This window comes from Vulpes vulpes, chromosome 4 (genome assembly GCF_048418805.1).
Source record: "Vulpes vulpes isolate BD-2025 chromosome 4, VulVul3, whole genome shotgun sequence".
NCBI lineage: Eukaryota > Metazoa > Chordata > Mammalia > Carnivora > Canidae > Vulpes > Vulpes vulpes.
In genome coordinates, this window is record NC_132783.1 from 55,317,038 (window position 1) to 55,335,575 (window position 18,538).

Genomic DNA, 18,538 nt, shown 5'->3' on the forward strand with positions numbered 1-18,538 from the left:
CAGCTCAGATCATGATCTCAGGGTCATGAAATCAAGCCCTGTGTTGGGCTCTGCATTAGGCATGGAGCCTGCCTAAGATTTTTTTTCCTTCCATCTGCCTCTCCCGCAACTCATGTGCTTTCTCTCTAAACAAAACAAAACAAAACAAAACAAAACAAAACAAAACAAAACAAAAGTGGGTAGTGATAGTTGTGACAAGTAAATGAGTTAAATATGTAAAGCACCTAGAGCAGTGCCTGGCACAGCGTAAGCACTAACACAGGATTAGCTTCTCTTACCATTACCCGTTGTGCTTAGTACTACACAGGCCCTTACAATCTGGAAATTCATTTCTTTCAGTTCTGGGAAATTACATTAAATTTTTGGTAGGTATTTCCACCTTTTCATCTTCTCTATACATTCTGGAAGTACTATTATTCATATGCTACATCTTCTGCACTGGCCTTCTAATTTTTTTACCTTTTTTCTCCTGCTTTCTGTGTTTTTGTCTTTTGCTCCAGTTTCTGGAAGAAGCTATCAGTTTCATTCATTGTTAAGTTTTTTATTTCTGCTATTCATGTTTTCCTCTGAAGGCTTACTCCTCTCCTTTTTAAAAAGTAGCCTATTTTATTCATAATCTATTCATAAACTATTTTCCCTTAGCTCTCTGAGTTCATGAAATAGATTCCTTTCCCTGCATTGTATGTGTTTACTCAACACTGTTTTTCTGTTAATTTTTATCTCTGTCTTTCATGTGAAGAGCTCTCCCAGTAATTTAGATGTGACAGCTCATAGCTTAAGGAAGTAAGGGTGGCATGGCTAATACATGTCTGACTCAGGAGTCACAGAAGAAGTAGGAACCACAAGATAGTGTCATGGATTGGATGTGGTTGAGTGAGAAGATGTGGGTGAAGGAAAGGGAGGAATGTAGGATGAACTCCAGGTCATGGGTTTGGGAAAGGAAGAATTGTCTTGGGTGTGTGGAGATACAGTAATTTTAGGTATGTTGGTATTTGAGGTTCTTGGTAGACATGAGTGGAGATCTCTAGTAGCAGTGGACTTTACAGGTATGCTATTCAAGAAGGAGTGAGCGTAGAGAAGAAAGGTGAAACCATAGATGTCTTTGAGCTCATCCAGCAGGAGTATGCAGAATGACCGAGGGGGTGGTAGTGAACATTCTGAAACTTCGTTTGGCAGTGTAGAAGAGGCAGACCTTTAGGGAAAAATGGCTTAGATAACAAAACCCTAGGTGAATTGCATGCTGCATTTTATTTTTAATGAAAAATATTATGGTATAGAAATTTAATAGTAAATAATTGAAATTTTTGGAGAGGATCTTCATTTTTTTCAGTTGATAAAAATTTCTTCAATGAAAATATTTTCTCAAGGGTCAGAAGAGGAAGAGAGAAGGGAAAAGAGAAAAGAAAAAAAACCCCATATAATAAAAACTTAGATGTAGAAGCTCTTTTGGGTGCTCTATTTATACCCTGTAGTCCTCACAACAACCCTACAAAAGAGAAAGCTCAATATTAGAGCAGAGCAGAGTTCTAACATCAGAGGAGGAAGTTTGGGGACAGGGCAGATCTTAAGTCAATGATTGACAGGGCAGCAAGCATGAAGGGGAGAAAAGAACTCTTCCTTTGTTTTCTGTCATTAAGTACTGTTTACATCCAGTGTAGAACAGATTTAGGACATTCAGTGTAGGGCATGGGCTACCTAGGATTGAACACCAGTTAGACCACTTAATAGCTGTGTCATCTCAGACAAATTACTGGGGTTTGCTATACTTGGCTTCTCTAGCCTTTTTTCATCATGGTCTTCAGAATAATCTTTTTCATTCCAGTAAATGGTGCTGCTTCCATTCCATTTTGTAGACCAAAAACCTAGGGGTCATCTGTATTATCTTAAAAATTCTTGAAAAAGTGCCACTTTGGGAGAGAGTGATCAGAGGATTTGATTTCTCCTGTTCCTCCCTATATATGCTTTTATGTCTCTTTTTTTTTTAAAGTAATCTCTACACCCAATGAAGGGCTCGAACTCACAACCCAGAGGTCGAGTCATATGCTCTTCCAAATTAGCTCCTTCACCTAACCCCTAATTCTTCCAAAACTAAAATAACCTCCCTAAAGTAACCTCCCTAAGGTGACACAGCTTTAAAAGAGGTAGAACTGAGGGCTTCTGGGTGGCTCAGTTGGTTTAAGTGTTTGCCTTTGGCTCTGGTCATGATTGCAAGGTCCTGGGATTGAGCCCTATGTTGGGCCCCCTGCTCAGTGGGGGAAGTCTGCTTCTCCCTCTTCCTCTGCCTCTTCCCTGGCTTATGCTCTCTCTTTCTCTGACTCAAAGAAATAAATGAAATCTTAAAGAAAAAGAGGTGAAACTGAGATGGAATTCTAGATCCATGTGAATTCAAAGTCTAACCTTTTCAGAAGACTATGCTTAGTTCTCCTTTGGCCTGGTTGTCTATATGGCCTATTAAGCAAATATTGGAGAATATGGCTGGTATGGGGCATGTAGGTCCTTTACTAAAATTTGGAATGAGGGGTGATTTTAGCTCAGTGGTCCTCTGTGAAGGGTGATTTTTGCTTCCCCCTTCCCTCAGGACATTTGGCAATTTCTTTAAACATTTTTGGCTGTCTTAACTACAGGATATCATAAAGACATCTTATGAATAAAGTCCAGGGATGCTGCTAAATATCCCACAATGCATTGGACATACCCCCACAACACATAGGACATACCACCACAACAAAGAAATTTGCAGCCCCAAGTGTCAGTGGTGTCAGACTGAGAAACCCTGATTTAGCTGATTGGTTTAAGCAACTCAGGACACATTGCTGAAACAGAAGTTTGGATCAGACTGCATGGCTGGGGTAGGGTATTTCCCCAAACGAAATGCAGACCGTGACAGGAGGAAGATGAGTGCTGGGCAGCAATTGTCATGAGCTAGATGTCTCCTGTATTCTTTTGGCTACTAATATTCACTCATACTCTTCTTTCTGTATTATGAACCCCCCTCATTTATTTCTCAAAATTGTATCTGGTTATTGCAACTGCTCCAAGTCCAGGATTTCAGTTGTCTCTAGTCTGGATCTTGCAACCAAAGGGCTAAATAATACACCATTAACCATAACACAGTTGGCATGCCATGATGGATAGATACATATCATGAAAAAGTTTGGCCCTTTAGTCTCACAGGTGGTCTTGGGCCACAGACATGGCATTCTTCCTTTGGTATTTGGGGGAAGATGGCCGAGGAGTTGCTGAAACTATTCAGACTTCACTTAGCCATCAATCCACCATTAGGGACCTCAAAGTGAAAATCATTTATAATTTTCTTTCACTTCATTTGGGAGACAAAGGGGGGAAGGAACAGACAATAAGGACATTGTTAGGGAAGGTTAGAGATGTTTTCATTGTACTTCAGAACTAATAGAACCTATAAGAAGAACCTAGTGATCGTGGCTTACTTTTTTTGGAATTATGGACATAACATATTAGTCTTAATTGATTCCTAGGGAAGGCAGTGTTGTCAATGTACTGGGAGTCTCAGGCTCTATTTTCCAATTTTCTAGTAGGCTTCTACCTTCCATTCATGTCTCCTTACAGTTTCAGTCCCTCTCCTCTTTGAATTATCCACCTCCACTCTAAGGACTTGTTTTGCTCCTTGCAACTTTCACAGCATTGGAATGTAGGTGTCATCATCTCATGGACTGCAATTGCTGGTGTCATTTTGTCTTAGATCGAATTAACTTTCTGTCAAAGCAACTCCTTCCAAGTTCCAGAAGCAGACTTCCTCTCATTGTGTTAGAGATTGCTCACCAGAGGACTATTTACTGTTGGAATTTAGTCTCCTCCTTTCACCACATTTGTAGAACAGGTAGGATAAGCACAACATGAACCCAACATACAAACATTTACTGGGCTGTGTTACCTACACCACCTCCTTCCCCAGAAGCGCTGTTTTATCAGAGCTCAGGTGTTCCCAGGAGAATGGCCTTTAGAAATCTGGCAGTGTAGTTTAACATATTGAAATTGATTTACATGAATTGTGGAAATAGCTGACATAATTTCCTTCAAGATAAGAGGAGGCTTATTTCCTAATGGCAATTTTCTTTTATCATGAAATCACATGACAAGTTGTGTGTGTGTATATAGATATAGATATCTATCCTTCTATATATCTTTTACCCCTCATGGCTCTTTTAGTATTTGAAAGAAATTTTCTAAGCTATGATACAAGGTTTTGAAAAATTAGAAAATTAGAAGCAGGAGCAAAGGAGACTATTTATTTTTGATACTGACATTGTTATTTTTCTGGGTTAGATGCAACAGATGTTATTAATAATAATAACTAACACAATAGCTAATATTTATTGAGCACTTAAAATGTTCCAGGCAGTAGCTAGAAAATGTCAGATCAAAAATCTGGAAGTATATACCAGATGCTTGCAGTTGATCCCCGGTTTTCCTGTAAAATGTAGACGCTTGAGCTCCACAGCACCCTTTATTTTGATTAATTTTGGTCAGAGTTTTAGGTGCATGTTCTCTGGCTTAGCAGTGGAAGGTGGAGAAAAAACACTTCTGAGCCTTTTCAAGCAAAGGCTTTAGGGTTTAACCTCTGTTGAAAATATATAAAAGTAAAGTATATAAAGAACCATTTTCAGCATTACTGAAAAGTGTGTGGCTTTCCCTGGTCCTACCCTTCTTTTTGGGGGGCAGTTCAGTTATGTGGTCAAAGATTTGTTTGCTTATATATTCTTTTAGGGAGGCCACTATAAAGTAGCTTACAACCTATAGCAAATGCTAGGGATTATTTCTTGAATTTAGGATCATGAGTGTTTGAATTGGGTAGCTACTTCAAAATAAGAGCTATTCGGACATGTAAATTAGGATATTCCCCTCTTCAGCATGGCTATTATTCTTTCACAATGTCAGTCAGCACGTTTTCTGTACACCTGTTGCCGCACCTGATAAGGCCTGTGAGTTAAAGGTGTAGGAAAGTGAAGAATAATGACCAGGATGTGACATATAGTTTGAGTGGCAGGAATAATATATTTTTTAAAGATTTTATTTATTTATTCATGAGAGACACAGAGAGAGAGAGAGAGAGACAGAGATACAGGCAGAGGGAGAAGCAGACTCCATGCAGGCAGCCCAACGTGGGACTTGATCCCGGGACTCCAGGATCATGCCCTGGGCCAAAGGCAGATGCTCAACCACTGAGCCACCCAGGCGTCCCAGGAATAATATTTTATATAAGTGGAACTCATGAACTTTTATTACTTCATCTATTTTTTATGTATAGTATGAACCCTAGATTTGACTCCTATGATCTTGCTTATTATTTCTTAGCTTAGCTCATGGCAGATTGTTTAACCTCTAAAACTTTCTCTGCTCTCACGGGTAAATGAAGATAATAATGGTACCTGAATGATAGGATTGTTGGGAGGATTAACTGAGACATGTGTAGGGGAGGAAAACATTTTTTTTCCCTCCCCATCTTGGACTCTCCAACTGGGACCCTGTAAATTAGACCAAAAGACAGATTAACAAGGGAAAATGAAGTTTATTAACATGTGCATTGCAAATACACATGGGAACCCTCAGAAATGAGTAACTCAGAGAGGTGTTAGAACTTGGGTTTATATATCATCTTAAAAGAATAGAGAAGTGACAAGATGAAGAGAAAGGACTTTGAGCCTATAGGGCAGGAAAATTGTGGGAAGGCAAATATATGGGGGAACTAATGGTAGGTAAGGGCTAGTTTTAGCAAGGTTTGTATGTAGATTCCTCTGATGTAGATTTCTCTGGGCTGGTAAGAGTCTAGAGGTGTATCTTGGGGTTAGCTTCTGTCATTCCTGGTAGAAAGGGAAAGGGAGACACCTTTACCAATTTATGTCTGTCTTTAGGCATATAGAGGGGGGACAGGGAGCTGTTCTTGTATTTGCTTCTTCTCAGTTGCCTTTTGCTCAAAATAGTCCTTATGCCAAAGTGGCATATTTTGGTGTAGCATATTCTACTACCCTTCACATGTAAGGGACCTATCATAAGACCTGGTACATAGGAAAGAATAAGTGATAGTTGTTTTTAATGTTATTATCACAGAAAATCAGTATCAGTAATTTGCTCTAGTGGTTGACGAATCCAGTTAGTCATATTCATTACAAGATTTTCTTCTTATAATTCTGTGAAAAAATTTTTAAAAATATTTTATTTATTTATTTATTTATTTGAGAGAGAGAGTATTAGCAGGGGTTGGAGCAGAGGGGGAGGGGGAGGGAGAGAAAATCACACCCTGGGCCAAAGGCAGTGAAGCAGACCCTATGCCGAGCACAGCCTGGTGCAGAGGTTGATTCCAGACCCCAAGATCATGACCTGAGCTGAAACTAAGGGTCAGTTGGTTAGTTGACTGAGCAACTCAGGTGCCCCAACAGACTATGAAAATTTATGGTTATAATCTATTAAAAAATTTAAAAAAATTTAAATAAAAAAAAATTGTATGGTTCTAATCTTAATAACATCTGATCTAATGAGCTGAGATCAGAAAAGGTCATTGGGAAAAGGACCACAAATACTATTATAAATAGCATGCCACCTGTGCAGGTTAACACGTCTTTCCAGTTGATTCTAGGTGCTTCATTTTCCCTTCTGGTTATTTTATTCTGAAGGTGGAGTAGGTATTGTCTCAGGATCAAGAGTTTGTCAGCCCACTTGTCTATGTTCTGACTTGGCCCATCAGTCCTTCTCACGCCCTTACATTCCATTTTCTGCAGGTATCTCTTTCTGGAACCTTTGGTATTTGTGAGCCTCCCTTATAAAAACCAAAGAACAAAGACAGTGATTGAGTCATCTCAGCAGTCTGGCTGCTCAGAATCATCAGACTGTTATCAACTTTTTGGAACTGCTTAAAATAACCACAATTTCCTCTATCTCTGCTCCTTTTTCTTCAGCTCCTTTTTTCTTAATTACAAAACAGTAATTCACAACTGTTTCTGTATGGAATCCTATATATAGAAGCAATCACTGTGAAAATTTTAGAATTAAATTTGGTGTCTTTATGTTATTATTTTAAGGATTCATTCATTCATTCATTCATTCTCTAGATCCAGTGAGGGACTCAAACTCACAACCCTGAGATCAAGAGTTGCATGCTCTGCTGACTGAGCCATCTTATTATTTTAACATGGCTGGAAGCATTCTATTCCTACCTATATCTACCTATCTTTTTTTTTTTTTTTTTGCTTTATCTTCTAACATAAACATTTTTCATTTTCAAAATGTTTACATTTTAAATAGCTCCATAATATCTCATTGAATCATAATTTACTTAAATTTATTTCACTTTGGGAATTTAAATTGCCAGCTTTCTGCATTTATAAATAGTCATGGTAGGGGATCCCTGGGTGGCGCAGCGGTTTGGCGCCTGCCTTTGGCCCAGGGCGCGATCCTGGAAACCCGGAATCGAATCCCACATCGGGCTCCCGGTGCATGGAGCCTGCTTCTCCCTCTGCCTGTGTCTCTGCCTCTCTCTCTCTCTCTCTCTCTCTCTCTCTGTGACTATCATAAATAAATAAAAAATAAAAAATAAAATAAAATAAAAAATAAAATAAAATAAAAAAAAAGAAAAGAAAAATAGTCATGGTATTGTAAATAAGAATGTATTTATTTATTTATTTATTTATTTATTTTTTGTTTTTAAAGATTTTATTTATTTATTCTTGAGAGATAGAAGGAGAGACAGAGCCAGAGACACAGGCAGAGACAGACTCCATGTACCGGGAGCCCGACATGGGATTCGATCCCGGGTCTCCAGGATCGCGCCCTGGGCCAAAGGCAGGCGCCAAACCCCTGCGCCACCCAGGGATCCCTAAGAATGTATTTATAAATAACAATGCCATTATAAATAGACACATTTCCCCTCCCAAATTAATAAATTTTTTTAGTATTGTAGGTTATTTATCAAGACAGCTTTTTTTTAAAATTTTTATTCATTTATGATAGTCACACAGAGAGAGAGAGAGAGAGAGAGAGAGAGAGAGGCAGAGACAGAAGCAGGCTCCACACACCGGGAGCCCGACGTGGGATTCGATCCCAGGTCTCCAGGATCGCGCCCTGGGCCAAAGGCAGGAGCCAAACCGCTACGCCACCCAGGGATCCCCCAAGACAGCTTTTTATACTTACAGTGACAAAGGCTATTTGGTACAAAGTGCCAGGCTTTTCCCTGAAAGGTTATATGAATTTTCAATTCTTCCTGCAGTATAAGAATATACTTTCACTTAACTTTTATCAACAAGGGATATTCATCTTAAAATTGTTTTCTTAGTGATAGCACATATTAACTTGTTCAGTGTACTTTAACAATTATTAGTGATGTTGATTTCTGTGTATTTTTTTCTCTATGATTGTGAACTTGTGAATTTTCGTTCAAATACTGGGCTGTTTTTTTCTGCAAGATGATGGTATTTTTGAGGTTTGTTTTTCAAAAAAATAATAGAATTAAGTTTGTTTTTAAAAATATTTTATTTATTTATTTGAGAGAGAGAACATGACAGAACCTGAGCAGAGGGCAGGCAGAGGGAGAAGCAGATTCCCTGCTGAGCAGGGAGCCTGATCCTAAGACCCCAGGATCATGACCTGAGCCGAAGGCAGACACTCCACGGACTAAGCCACCCAGGCAGCCCCTAGAATTATTTTATTTTATTTTATTTTATTTTATTTTTTTAGAATTAGTTTTTTTTAAAGGTTTTATTTATTCATGAGAGACACAGATTGGGAGAGAGAGAGAGAGAGAGAGAGAGAGAGAGAGAGGCAGAAACACAGGCAGAGAGAGAAGCAGGGTCCATGCATGGAGCCTGATGTGGGACTCGATTCTGGGGCTCCAGGATCACACCCTGGGCCAAAGGCAGGCGCTCAACCACTGAGCCACCCAGGCATCCCTAGAATTAGGTTTTTTACCTTGTGTCATGTAACAGTCTATTTTCTTACTGTCAGTTTCCTTTAATTTTGAGTTAGATAAATAACTAATTTGGATTAAATGAATAAATAATTAGTTTGGATTAAATACGTAATTTTCTTTTGTTTTGAATCTACCTCATGAGTTTACCTAAACTGTTGGAGCCTATAGGATTTTTTTCTTTAATCTTTTTTTAAAATAAGCTCTACTTCCCAACATTGGGCTTGAACTCAAGACTCCAAGATCAAAAGTTACATGCTCTACGAACTGAGCCAGCTAGGTACCCTAGAACCTATAGGATATTATATGTCCTTCAAGCATCTAGATATTTCCCCTTATACTAATTTTCAGAGTTTGGTTAACAATTCCTTAGCCATGTTTATTTACCTTTCCTTTTGGCACTTTCCCTTCAGCCTTTATTATTCCAGACGGAAGAGGCTGGGCTTTTCAGTTGGTTTTCTTTTCTTTTCTTTTTTTTTTTTTTTAAGATTATTTATTTATTCATGAGAGACACAGAGAGAGAGAGGCAGAGATATAGGTAGAGGGAGAAGCAGGCTCCATGCAGGGAGCCCGATGCGGGACTCTATCCCAGGTCTCCAGGATCACGCTCTGGGCTGAAGGCGGTGCTAAACTGCTAAGCCACGCAGGCTTCCCTCAGTTGATTTTCTTAAAGAATATCTTTGATCTCTAATTCTATTTGTAGTAAATAGGAATGCATGAAAATGGTTCCTGTGATTTGTACAGCTGGATCTCAAAATTAAGGAGCATACGTCTTGCACATATTCAGGTGCATTTTAAGCTTGTGAGCACATGTAATAAATTTAGAGATTAGGGATTAGTTGGTTTATTTCTCCATGTTTAGGCCAAATTGTGATGTTTTATCTCTGAGCTGTGTTTAACTGAATGTCAGTCTTTTCAGAATGATCCTGCTATCGAATATTTTCATTGCTTCCCATCAGTGTGTTCCAGGGGATGAGGACAGGTGGAGAATTAGACTAGGATTTAAATCCTAATGTTAATTTACTTATCTAATAATGTTGGAAAAATCATATGACCCTAATAGGTCTTTGTTTACTTATCTGTGAAGTGAGAATGATAGTAGTTAACTTCTTAGAATGGATGTGCAGATTGAATGGGATCTCCTCACTACCTTAAGGTATACACTGAGGGGGGCACTTGATGGGATGAGCACTGGGTATTATGCTATATGTTGGCAAATTGAACTCCAATTAAAAAAAATATATAAAGCAGAAAAAAAAAGGTATACATTTGGTCATGCTTTTAAAAAATTTCTCATCACTTGAATCCCTACATACCAATAATTTAAGATCCCTTATTTAAATCTCCTTTACAATTTTTTAAAAGATTTTATTTATTTATTTACTCCTTAAAAATTTATTTATTTATTTATTTATTTATTTATTCATTCATTCATTCATTCATTCATGAGAGACACAGGGGGAGAGAGAGAGGCAGAGACACAGGCAGAGGGAAAAGCAGGCTCCACGCAGGGAGCCCAACATGGGACTTGATCCTGGGTCTCCAGGATCACGTCCTGGGCTGAAGGCAGCACTAAACCGCTGAGCCACCTGGGCTGCCCAAGATTTTATTTATTTATTTTAGAGAGACAGAATGCAGCAGGGGCAGGGGCAGAGGGTGAGGGGGAGAGAGAGAGAGAGAGAGAGAGAGAGAGAGAGAGAGAGAGAGAGAGAGAGAATCCCAAGCTGAATGTGTACTGAGTATGGAAGCCAATGCAGGACTTGATCCCAGGACCCTAAGATCATGACCTGAGCCAAAATCAAGAGTCGGACACTTAACTGACTGAGCCACTTAGCTGCCCCTAAAATCTTTACAAATGACAAGGACTCCAGGGGCTTACTTTTTCAAGGGAGTTTCCTTCCCAGATGGGGACAAACTGGGAAAAGCACGGCATCTACTGGTAGGCCCTGGTTTCAGCTGCTGCTGTTTTGTTGGGACCTTTTGAATCCACTGGTTCCATCCAGTCTAACGGACTGTTATCCATTGCTACCTTGCCCCTTCTAGTGCAGATCTTTGCATACAATGTGGTGGTGCCAAAGGTTGGCCTCTCAAGGGTACTTCTTTTCTTTTTTTGAAAGATTTTATTTATTTATTCATGAGAGACACACAAAGAGAGGCAGAGACACAGGCAGAGGGAGAAGTAGGCTCCCTGCAGGGAGCCTAATGTGGGACTCTATCCTAGGACCCTGTGATCACACCCTGAGCTAAAGGCAGATGCTCAACCACTGCACCACCCAGGTGCCCCTTGGGTTGTCTTATGACAGGCTCACCAAGCTTGGTGTAAACATTGGCTTATTCTTGGGCATGAATCAAGAGCTGGTGGCAATAGGTCCTCATGTGGACCTCTGATGGCCTCCAGCAAGCAAGATTCTCCTTTCACAGCTGCTTTTAAGGTGTCTTTACCTAAGCAAGTTTATATTTTCTTCAAATAGTCAGATTTTTAAAAAAGATTTATTTATTTTAGGGGAGAAAGGGGCAGAGGGAGAAGGAGAAAACCTCAAGCAGACTTCCCACTGAACATGGAGCCTTGGGCTTGATCTCATAACTATGAGATCATGACCTGAGCCAAAACAAGGGTCAGATGCTCAACTGACTGAGCCTCTCAGGTTCCCCTCAAATAGTCAGATTTTATTTTACATTTTTATTTAATTTGTACTTTTAAAAATGATTTTATTTTATTTTTTTGAGAGAGCAAGAGAGAGCACAAGCAGAAGGAGGGGCAGAAGGAGAGGGAGATGCAGGCTCCCTGCAGAGGGCCTTGATCCCAGGGCCCCAGGATCATGACCTAAACTGAAGGCAGATGCTTAACTGACTGAGACACCCAGGTGCCCCTTAATCTGTAATTTTTACATAGTAAACATGCTCAGAGCATTTTGTCATGGAAAATAATTTGCTAATCCAAAAATAAACAATTCATAGCTAATATCCTTCTTAAGACAGGTAGAGGTGTTTTATAAAGTGTGCCTTGTCACCAACCATTGCCCCATAAGTCAACTTTCTGCTTTCTGTGAGAAAGGGTGTGGCATCTGCTCTTTTGTAGTTTTAGTTTCATGGAACCATATTTTCTTTGTCTGGTTTTCCAATGAAACGTGCATCTGTGTGGTTAAGACACACAGAGGGGCCCCTGGGCCATTGTGGTCAGAGGCTGACCTCAGACTCTGTCTCCAGCCTTCAAGACAAGCTCTGTTACTACATTCTGTTGCAGAATTCCCAGACCTCACCATGAGGCCCAGGGGTGTGGCATCTCAAAGCTGACTGTTCTCCAAAAGAAAGTGACAGCTTCCTTGTATTATTTTGGGTACAGAAATGAGTTTCTACATGTTTGATGAAACACATCAGGTGCTTAATACCATATAATTCTTACAGGTGTTTAATTATTGGCTCTAGACACAGATTCTATTTCGAAAGAAAAAAAACTGAGCGGTGCCTGGCTGGTTCAGTCGGTAGAGCTTGTAACTCCTGATCTCAGGGTTGTGAGTTCAAGCTCCGGTGTGGAGCCTACTTAAAAAAATTAAAAAACAAAAACAAAACAAAAAACAAAACTGAGACTAATTCTGAGGCATTCCTGAATTATCCTTACTCCCTCCTGACGTTTCCTTAACTGACCCTTTGCTTTAATATTTTCAACAGAAATGTTTTGCTAATGATGTGAGGAGTGGCTTTGGCTTAGTGCCTTTGTTTTTTCCAGTCAGCCTCGCTCTCCACAAAACATTGCCTCCTGGTTCTTTGAGATCCCCATTGAATTTGGAGAAATTATGTCTTGGCATTCAACCTATTTTCCTGGAACACAATGTGATGCTGACGACACAGGCTAGTCACTCCACTTGACAATAAATTTGCTTGTCTCATTTCACTTGAATATTCAGCGGTGAGTAAGAAGTGGAAAGCCTGACTTACCACGGTTTATTATATGTTTCGTGGCCGTGATAATTACTTTTATAATGCCATTCATGAATAAATTGATCAGATCAGATGAGTCACCTGGCTGGCCACTAGCTATTGGAATGATTCTCCACGCATGACTGGGTTGCATTATTACAAAACGTGGAAGAACAGACCTGCCCCGCCATCGCGGCAGATGTTCATTTGTAATGCTGCCTTAAGGAGATGAAGAGATGAGAGCAAACTGTTCGAGCAGCTCAGCCTGCCCTGTTAACAGTTCGGAGGAGGAGCTGCCAGTGGGGCCGGAGGTACAAGGGAACCTGGAGGTTGTTTTCACAGTGGTGTCATCCGTGATGATGGGCCTGCTCATGTTCTCCTTGGGATGCTCTGTGGACTTCCGGAAGCTCTGGGCGCACATCAGGAGACCCTGGGGCATTGCTGTGGGACTCCTCTGCCAGTTTGGCCTCATGCCTCTTACAGCCTACCTCCTGGCCATCAGCTTCTCTCTGAAGCCAGCCCAAGCTATTGCTGTTCTTGTCATGGGGTGCTGCCCAGGGGGAACCATCTCGAACATTTTCACCTTCTGGGTCGATGGAGATATGGATCTCAGGTAAGTTACAGTAGGAAAGCCTGGAAGTCTCCCCCTTGATAGCACTGACACTTTCATGTTAAAAACTCTGCCAATCTTTAGGTAGAGATTCCAGTGGGCAGCATTTTATGGAGTTCAGTCGTGGAAGGACATTTCTTTCTGAGCTTAAGATGTGCTTTGCTGTGATCGTCCTCTGTTTTACTGGCAACTGCTTCTCTGAGAAATCGGATTTGGTTCATATGTAATAGTGGAGGCAGATTTCCTCCTCACCTGATGGTCCGACCTAGGTGTGAACTCAGTCTCGCCCATGGTGGCAGCTTTAACAGTCATGGCTTCCTGTGTCCCAGGACATAGGCTGAGAATCCCAGAAGCTGACGATAGGGGTTTGTTCGGTGGGCGTGGTAGTGATGGTGGCAGAACCAGAATGAGATCCTCATAGCTCTGATCAGCAAGGGTTGCCTTTGCATCTACTCTATGAAACAAGTACTTGTGGGCACTGGATAAAGGAGTTTTTGGAGTATGTGATGGACATAACCTGTTTTAAGTGGCGGTGGTGGCCTATTGAGTTGTCTTGGGGAACAACGTAAATACTTTTATGACTAAAAATGTTCTTTCTTGTTGTTTTGCAGACTAAACATTTATCACTGTCATCTCATTCCTTTGGTTTACACCAGGGACCTATCTCCCATTGTGTTGTAAATAAATGTCCCTGGCAGACATTAGGCTTTATCATTTATTTACTCTTTAATGAGGAAGAATTAATCATATATCTTTGGGAGTACATGTTTCGATGCTGAAAAAAGGGCATTTGAAGAAAGAATAGAGAAGGCACAATTGGAAAAATAAAAGTAAAAGACGGTGGTCTTTCTGGTTTCTTTGCTTACTTACGAATAGACTGTTTCACTTCCTGCCCAAGGGAAGAATGACTTATGAATGTAAATCTTTGTTCAATGTGTATGTCATTTAGTTGAGATTTATTATGCGATGCCTGAACCAATCAGAGGTGCTGATGGTGTGGGGAGTTCATTTCAGTGAACCAGCGATAGGTTCTAGTTCCCTGCATGTGCTCAGTACTTAGCTTACCAGAAACTAGGGTTTCTAGTTCCCTGCATGTGCTCAGTACTTAGCCTACGAATATATTTCACTTGTGAATTTTAATGGGCTCAGTTCAGGGAGATGAATTAATTTTCATATGACAATATGTTTAGTTACCCACTGATCAGGGGCTTGAAGAGCACTAATTCAAAAAAATACATTAATATACATTGCTAATTCCAATTAAAGAAAGTCAATTATTAGCACAATAATTGGAAGATGATAAATATTCTTCACATAGTCTACATATCAGTGATAAATTTTGGGACCTAAATATTTTTGTGTTTTTTTTTTTTTACCTAAATATTTTTGGAAAGAAAAAGGAATTTTACTAATTGAGTATGTTTCTAGGCATGAGGTAGACACTTTCATGTATTCTTTCTCTTCTTTCTTGGTTCTCAGAATAACCTTGTAAGTGACCTTTTATTATCCTGAATGTTACAGCTGGGAAAATTGTGACTCAGGTTGGTTAAGGAGGTTGCCAAATGCTATAGCTGCGTATGGAAGAAGGCAGATTTGAATTTACATCTGTTTCTCATCAGTCTGCAATTTAGGCACTTTCTTCCATGCCATTTATTAACACAACTTGGTTTTCTGTTCTGAGTAAGAGTATAAATCTTAAACCAGTGTTCTCAAACACTTATGCTCTGGGAAAGAGAACATTTATTAACTTCATTTTTTATTAGCCGACATTATAGTAAAAATACCAATGAATAGGAAGTCTATAAAAGATAAAGCTCATTTTGCTTCCTTTTGACAACTCTATCCTTGATTAGCTTCACATTAGTCAAATTATTTAACCTATAAACCTCATTCCTCATTTATAAAATGGGTTAAAATTACCTGTTCCCCACAAGTCTAGATTTTAAGGAGGAAAAATACATGCAGGATGCCAGGCACTTGGTTGGTATGTAATAAATATTAACTACTTCCCCCTTTTTTTGAATTCTGGTTTCGAATCTCACAAACAAAACAAAAATAAGCAGAAAACCCCCACAAAAAACTCTGTAAGAAATGAAATTTTAAAATGATGACTATGTATGCCTGGGTGGCTCAGCGGTTGAGTGTCTGCCTTCAGCTCAGGGTGTGATCCTGGAGTCCAGGAATCGAATCCACATTGGGCTCCCTGCAGGGAGCCTGCTTCTCCCTCTACCTATATCTCTGCCTCTCTCTGTGTCTAATGAATAAATAAAATCTTTAAAAAAATGATGACTAAATATTAGATTTTTAAAAGCTTATAGATATGTGTAATAAAATCTTGATTCTCAGTAAAAATTGCATTGTAGGAGAAAATTCAGTATTATTGAGGGAAACAATGTCCAAGTTCATTATATCTCATCTGACTTGATTAGCAACAAAAATAACTTCTAAGCCAAAAAAAAAAAAAAAGTAGATAGTCCTTGATAGGAATTCTGTTTTCATGCTAGATAAAATTCATAAGAATTTATTTTTTTTTTATTTTTTAAATTTTTTTTTTAATTTTTATTTATTTATGATAGTCACACACAGAGAGAGAGAGAGAGAGAGGCAGAGACACAGGCAGAGGGAGAAGCAGGCTCCATGCACCAGGAGCCCGACGTGGGATTCGATCCCGGGTCTCCAGGATCGCGCCCTGGGCCAAAGGCAGGCGCCAAACCGCTGCGCCACCCAGGGATCCCAATTCATAAGAATTTAGAAGAACGTCTTCATTTCATAAATGAGGAAATTGAGATTTAGCTCTCTGCAGGTCTCCCAAACATACTTCTCATGCCTTAATTCTATGCTTCGCCTAATCTACCTGTAGTTCTCCATGTGTTCACCCCAAGCAGGGCATTTCAGAATCAACATGTATGAGTCAGTTTCTGCATTCTGCATATCTGATGATAACACCTATCACTGTCCCAGTCACCTGGGCTCATCATCTCAGCATTCCCCTGTGGCTCCTTTCGTTCTTCACCTCATTCACTCAGTCCAATGTCTAGACCTGTAGCTCATCCACTTGTGGGCCCAGTCACTCACAGCCAGTGCTTCCTGTTTATCTCCACTGCTGGTTCCTTAGGGTGGGCACTAAGGACCTAGCCAATTTCTTTCTTGGCCAATTGCAGTATCTTCACAGTATTCTCTCCACTTTGGAGAGCTGCGTCTCTCTACCATGGTTTTATAGTAAGTGGGTGAGGCAGACTCTGGGGTCTGACTGTCTATATTTAAATCCTTACTTGGGATCTCTTTCCTGTAACTAAATCGTAACACTTCCCTATGGTATTGTAAAGGTATTATAAATATGCATGTTATGCGTAGAAAGGTTTCTCAACACCTACTAACTTGGGTGGAAACTAAGACAGGTCTAACCTACTTCTCGGGTTTATTTCCTAATAAGCACAAAATAGTCTGTAGTCAAAATGGACTACTCACTGTTCTCTGAACACACCCACACTTTCCCGCCTTCCTTTGCCTATGTTGTTCCCACAGCCTGGAATGCCTATTCTGTCCCTTCTAGTCACCAAGTTATCCTTCATTATAATCATTCTGGAAAGCAACCGACTGGTAAGTATGAAGAGCCTAAAAAATTATTCTGTTCCTGGACTGAACTCAGCTAATCTTGCCTGGGTTCTTTTACATGTTTGGGTACTGGATAAATGTAGATTGGTTTTGGATGGCCTTATCTGGGACAACTGGATTTTTTTCCACATGGCCTCTCATTCTCCAGCAGGCTGGCCTAGACCTAATCATGCCACAGAGGCAGGGTGCTGACAAAGAGGAAGCATACAAGGTCTCTTGATATCTGTGGCTGGAAACCAGTTCATCATCACTTCCACCACATCCCATTGGCCAATGCATTTTGCAAGGCCAGTTCAGATACCAGGAATGATAAAGTGGATTTTTTCTCTTGATGGATAACCTGCAAAGTCATGTTGCAGAGGGGATGGCTAAGAATGGATGAAGAATTAGGGACATTTTTGTAGTCTACTGTACTAAACATGGACAGAGTTCTTGCCTTTGAGGGTAGGTCACGAGAACTAAGGTCTGGCATTATACTGTAGTAGCTAAGTGCACTCTGGAGCCAGCAAATGGGACTGTCACTTACTAACTGGGTCAATTTGGCAGATTATATAAATCCTTTATGCTTCCTGGGAGCCTGGGTGGCTCACTTGGTTAAATGTCCAACTCTTGATTTCAGCTCAGGTCATAATCTTAGGCTTGTGAGATCGAGCCCTTTGTTGGGCTCCTCGCTGGGCATGGAGTCTGCTTAAGATTCTCTTGCCCCACTCCCTGACTTGTGTGCTCTCTCTCTCTCTCTCTCAAATTAAAAATAAATTCTTTATGCTTCAGTTTCCTTACTTCTAACATAGGGGGAAGCATAATCTATCTACCTCATGGGTTGTTGTGAGGATTAAGTGAATATATATAAAGTGCTTAGAATATCACCTGGCTCAAAATGCTATGAGTCATTATATGTGGCAGGCAAAAGAGCACCTTGTCAGGGTCTGTCTTTTAGTCTTTGCCCAAGATGCTGTGTGACTTTGAGTGACTTACTTCTCTGGACTTCAATTTTCTCTTTGGTAGAATCAATGAGACTCTCTGAGGTCTTAAAAATGTATGTAACAAAATCTACCATTTTAATCATTTTCAAGTGTACAGTTTGGTGGCATTAGGACACTGACATTGTTGTACAATCACCAGCATCTGTCTCTATATAGTTCTTCTCTGCTCAAACTTAAACTCTGCACTCATTAAACAATGACTCCCCTGTCCCTTCAGACCCTGTCAACCACCATTCTCCTTTCTGTCTCTATAAATTGGACTGGATATCTCATATAAATGAAATCATAAAATATTTGTCCTTTTGTATCTGGCTTATTTCACTTAGCATAATGTCTTCAGAGTGCATCCATATTATATCATGTGTCAGAAATTCCTTCCCTTTGAAGGCTGTACATTGTACGTGTATATCCCATGGGTACATGTGCATACATACATCATGAGGTCCCATTCATCTGTTGATGGACACTCATGTTGTTTCC

The 18,538-nt window shown here is 40.0% G+C and overlaps 1 protein-coding gene across 2 annotated transcripts in view; it reads left to right on the forward strand.

Moving 5' to 3' along the window:
- The window catches only part of SLC10A6 (solute carrier family 10 member 6), a 51,778-nt gene that overhangs the window by 11,053 nt on the left and 22,187 nt on the right, over positions 1 to 18,538 (forward strand). The window contains exon 2 of one of the 2 annotated variants that reach the window (XM_025998129.2): positions 12,660 to 13,463. In XM_025998129.2, coding sequence (XP_025853914.1) covers positions 13,087 to 13,463 — 377 coding nt within the window. In that variant the 5' untranslated portion in view covers positions 12,660 to 13,086. The remainder of the gene's footprint in view (positions 1 to 12,659; positions 13,464 to 18,538) is intronic. The other variant, XM_072755697.1, reaches the window with a different exon arrangement.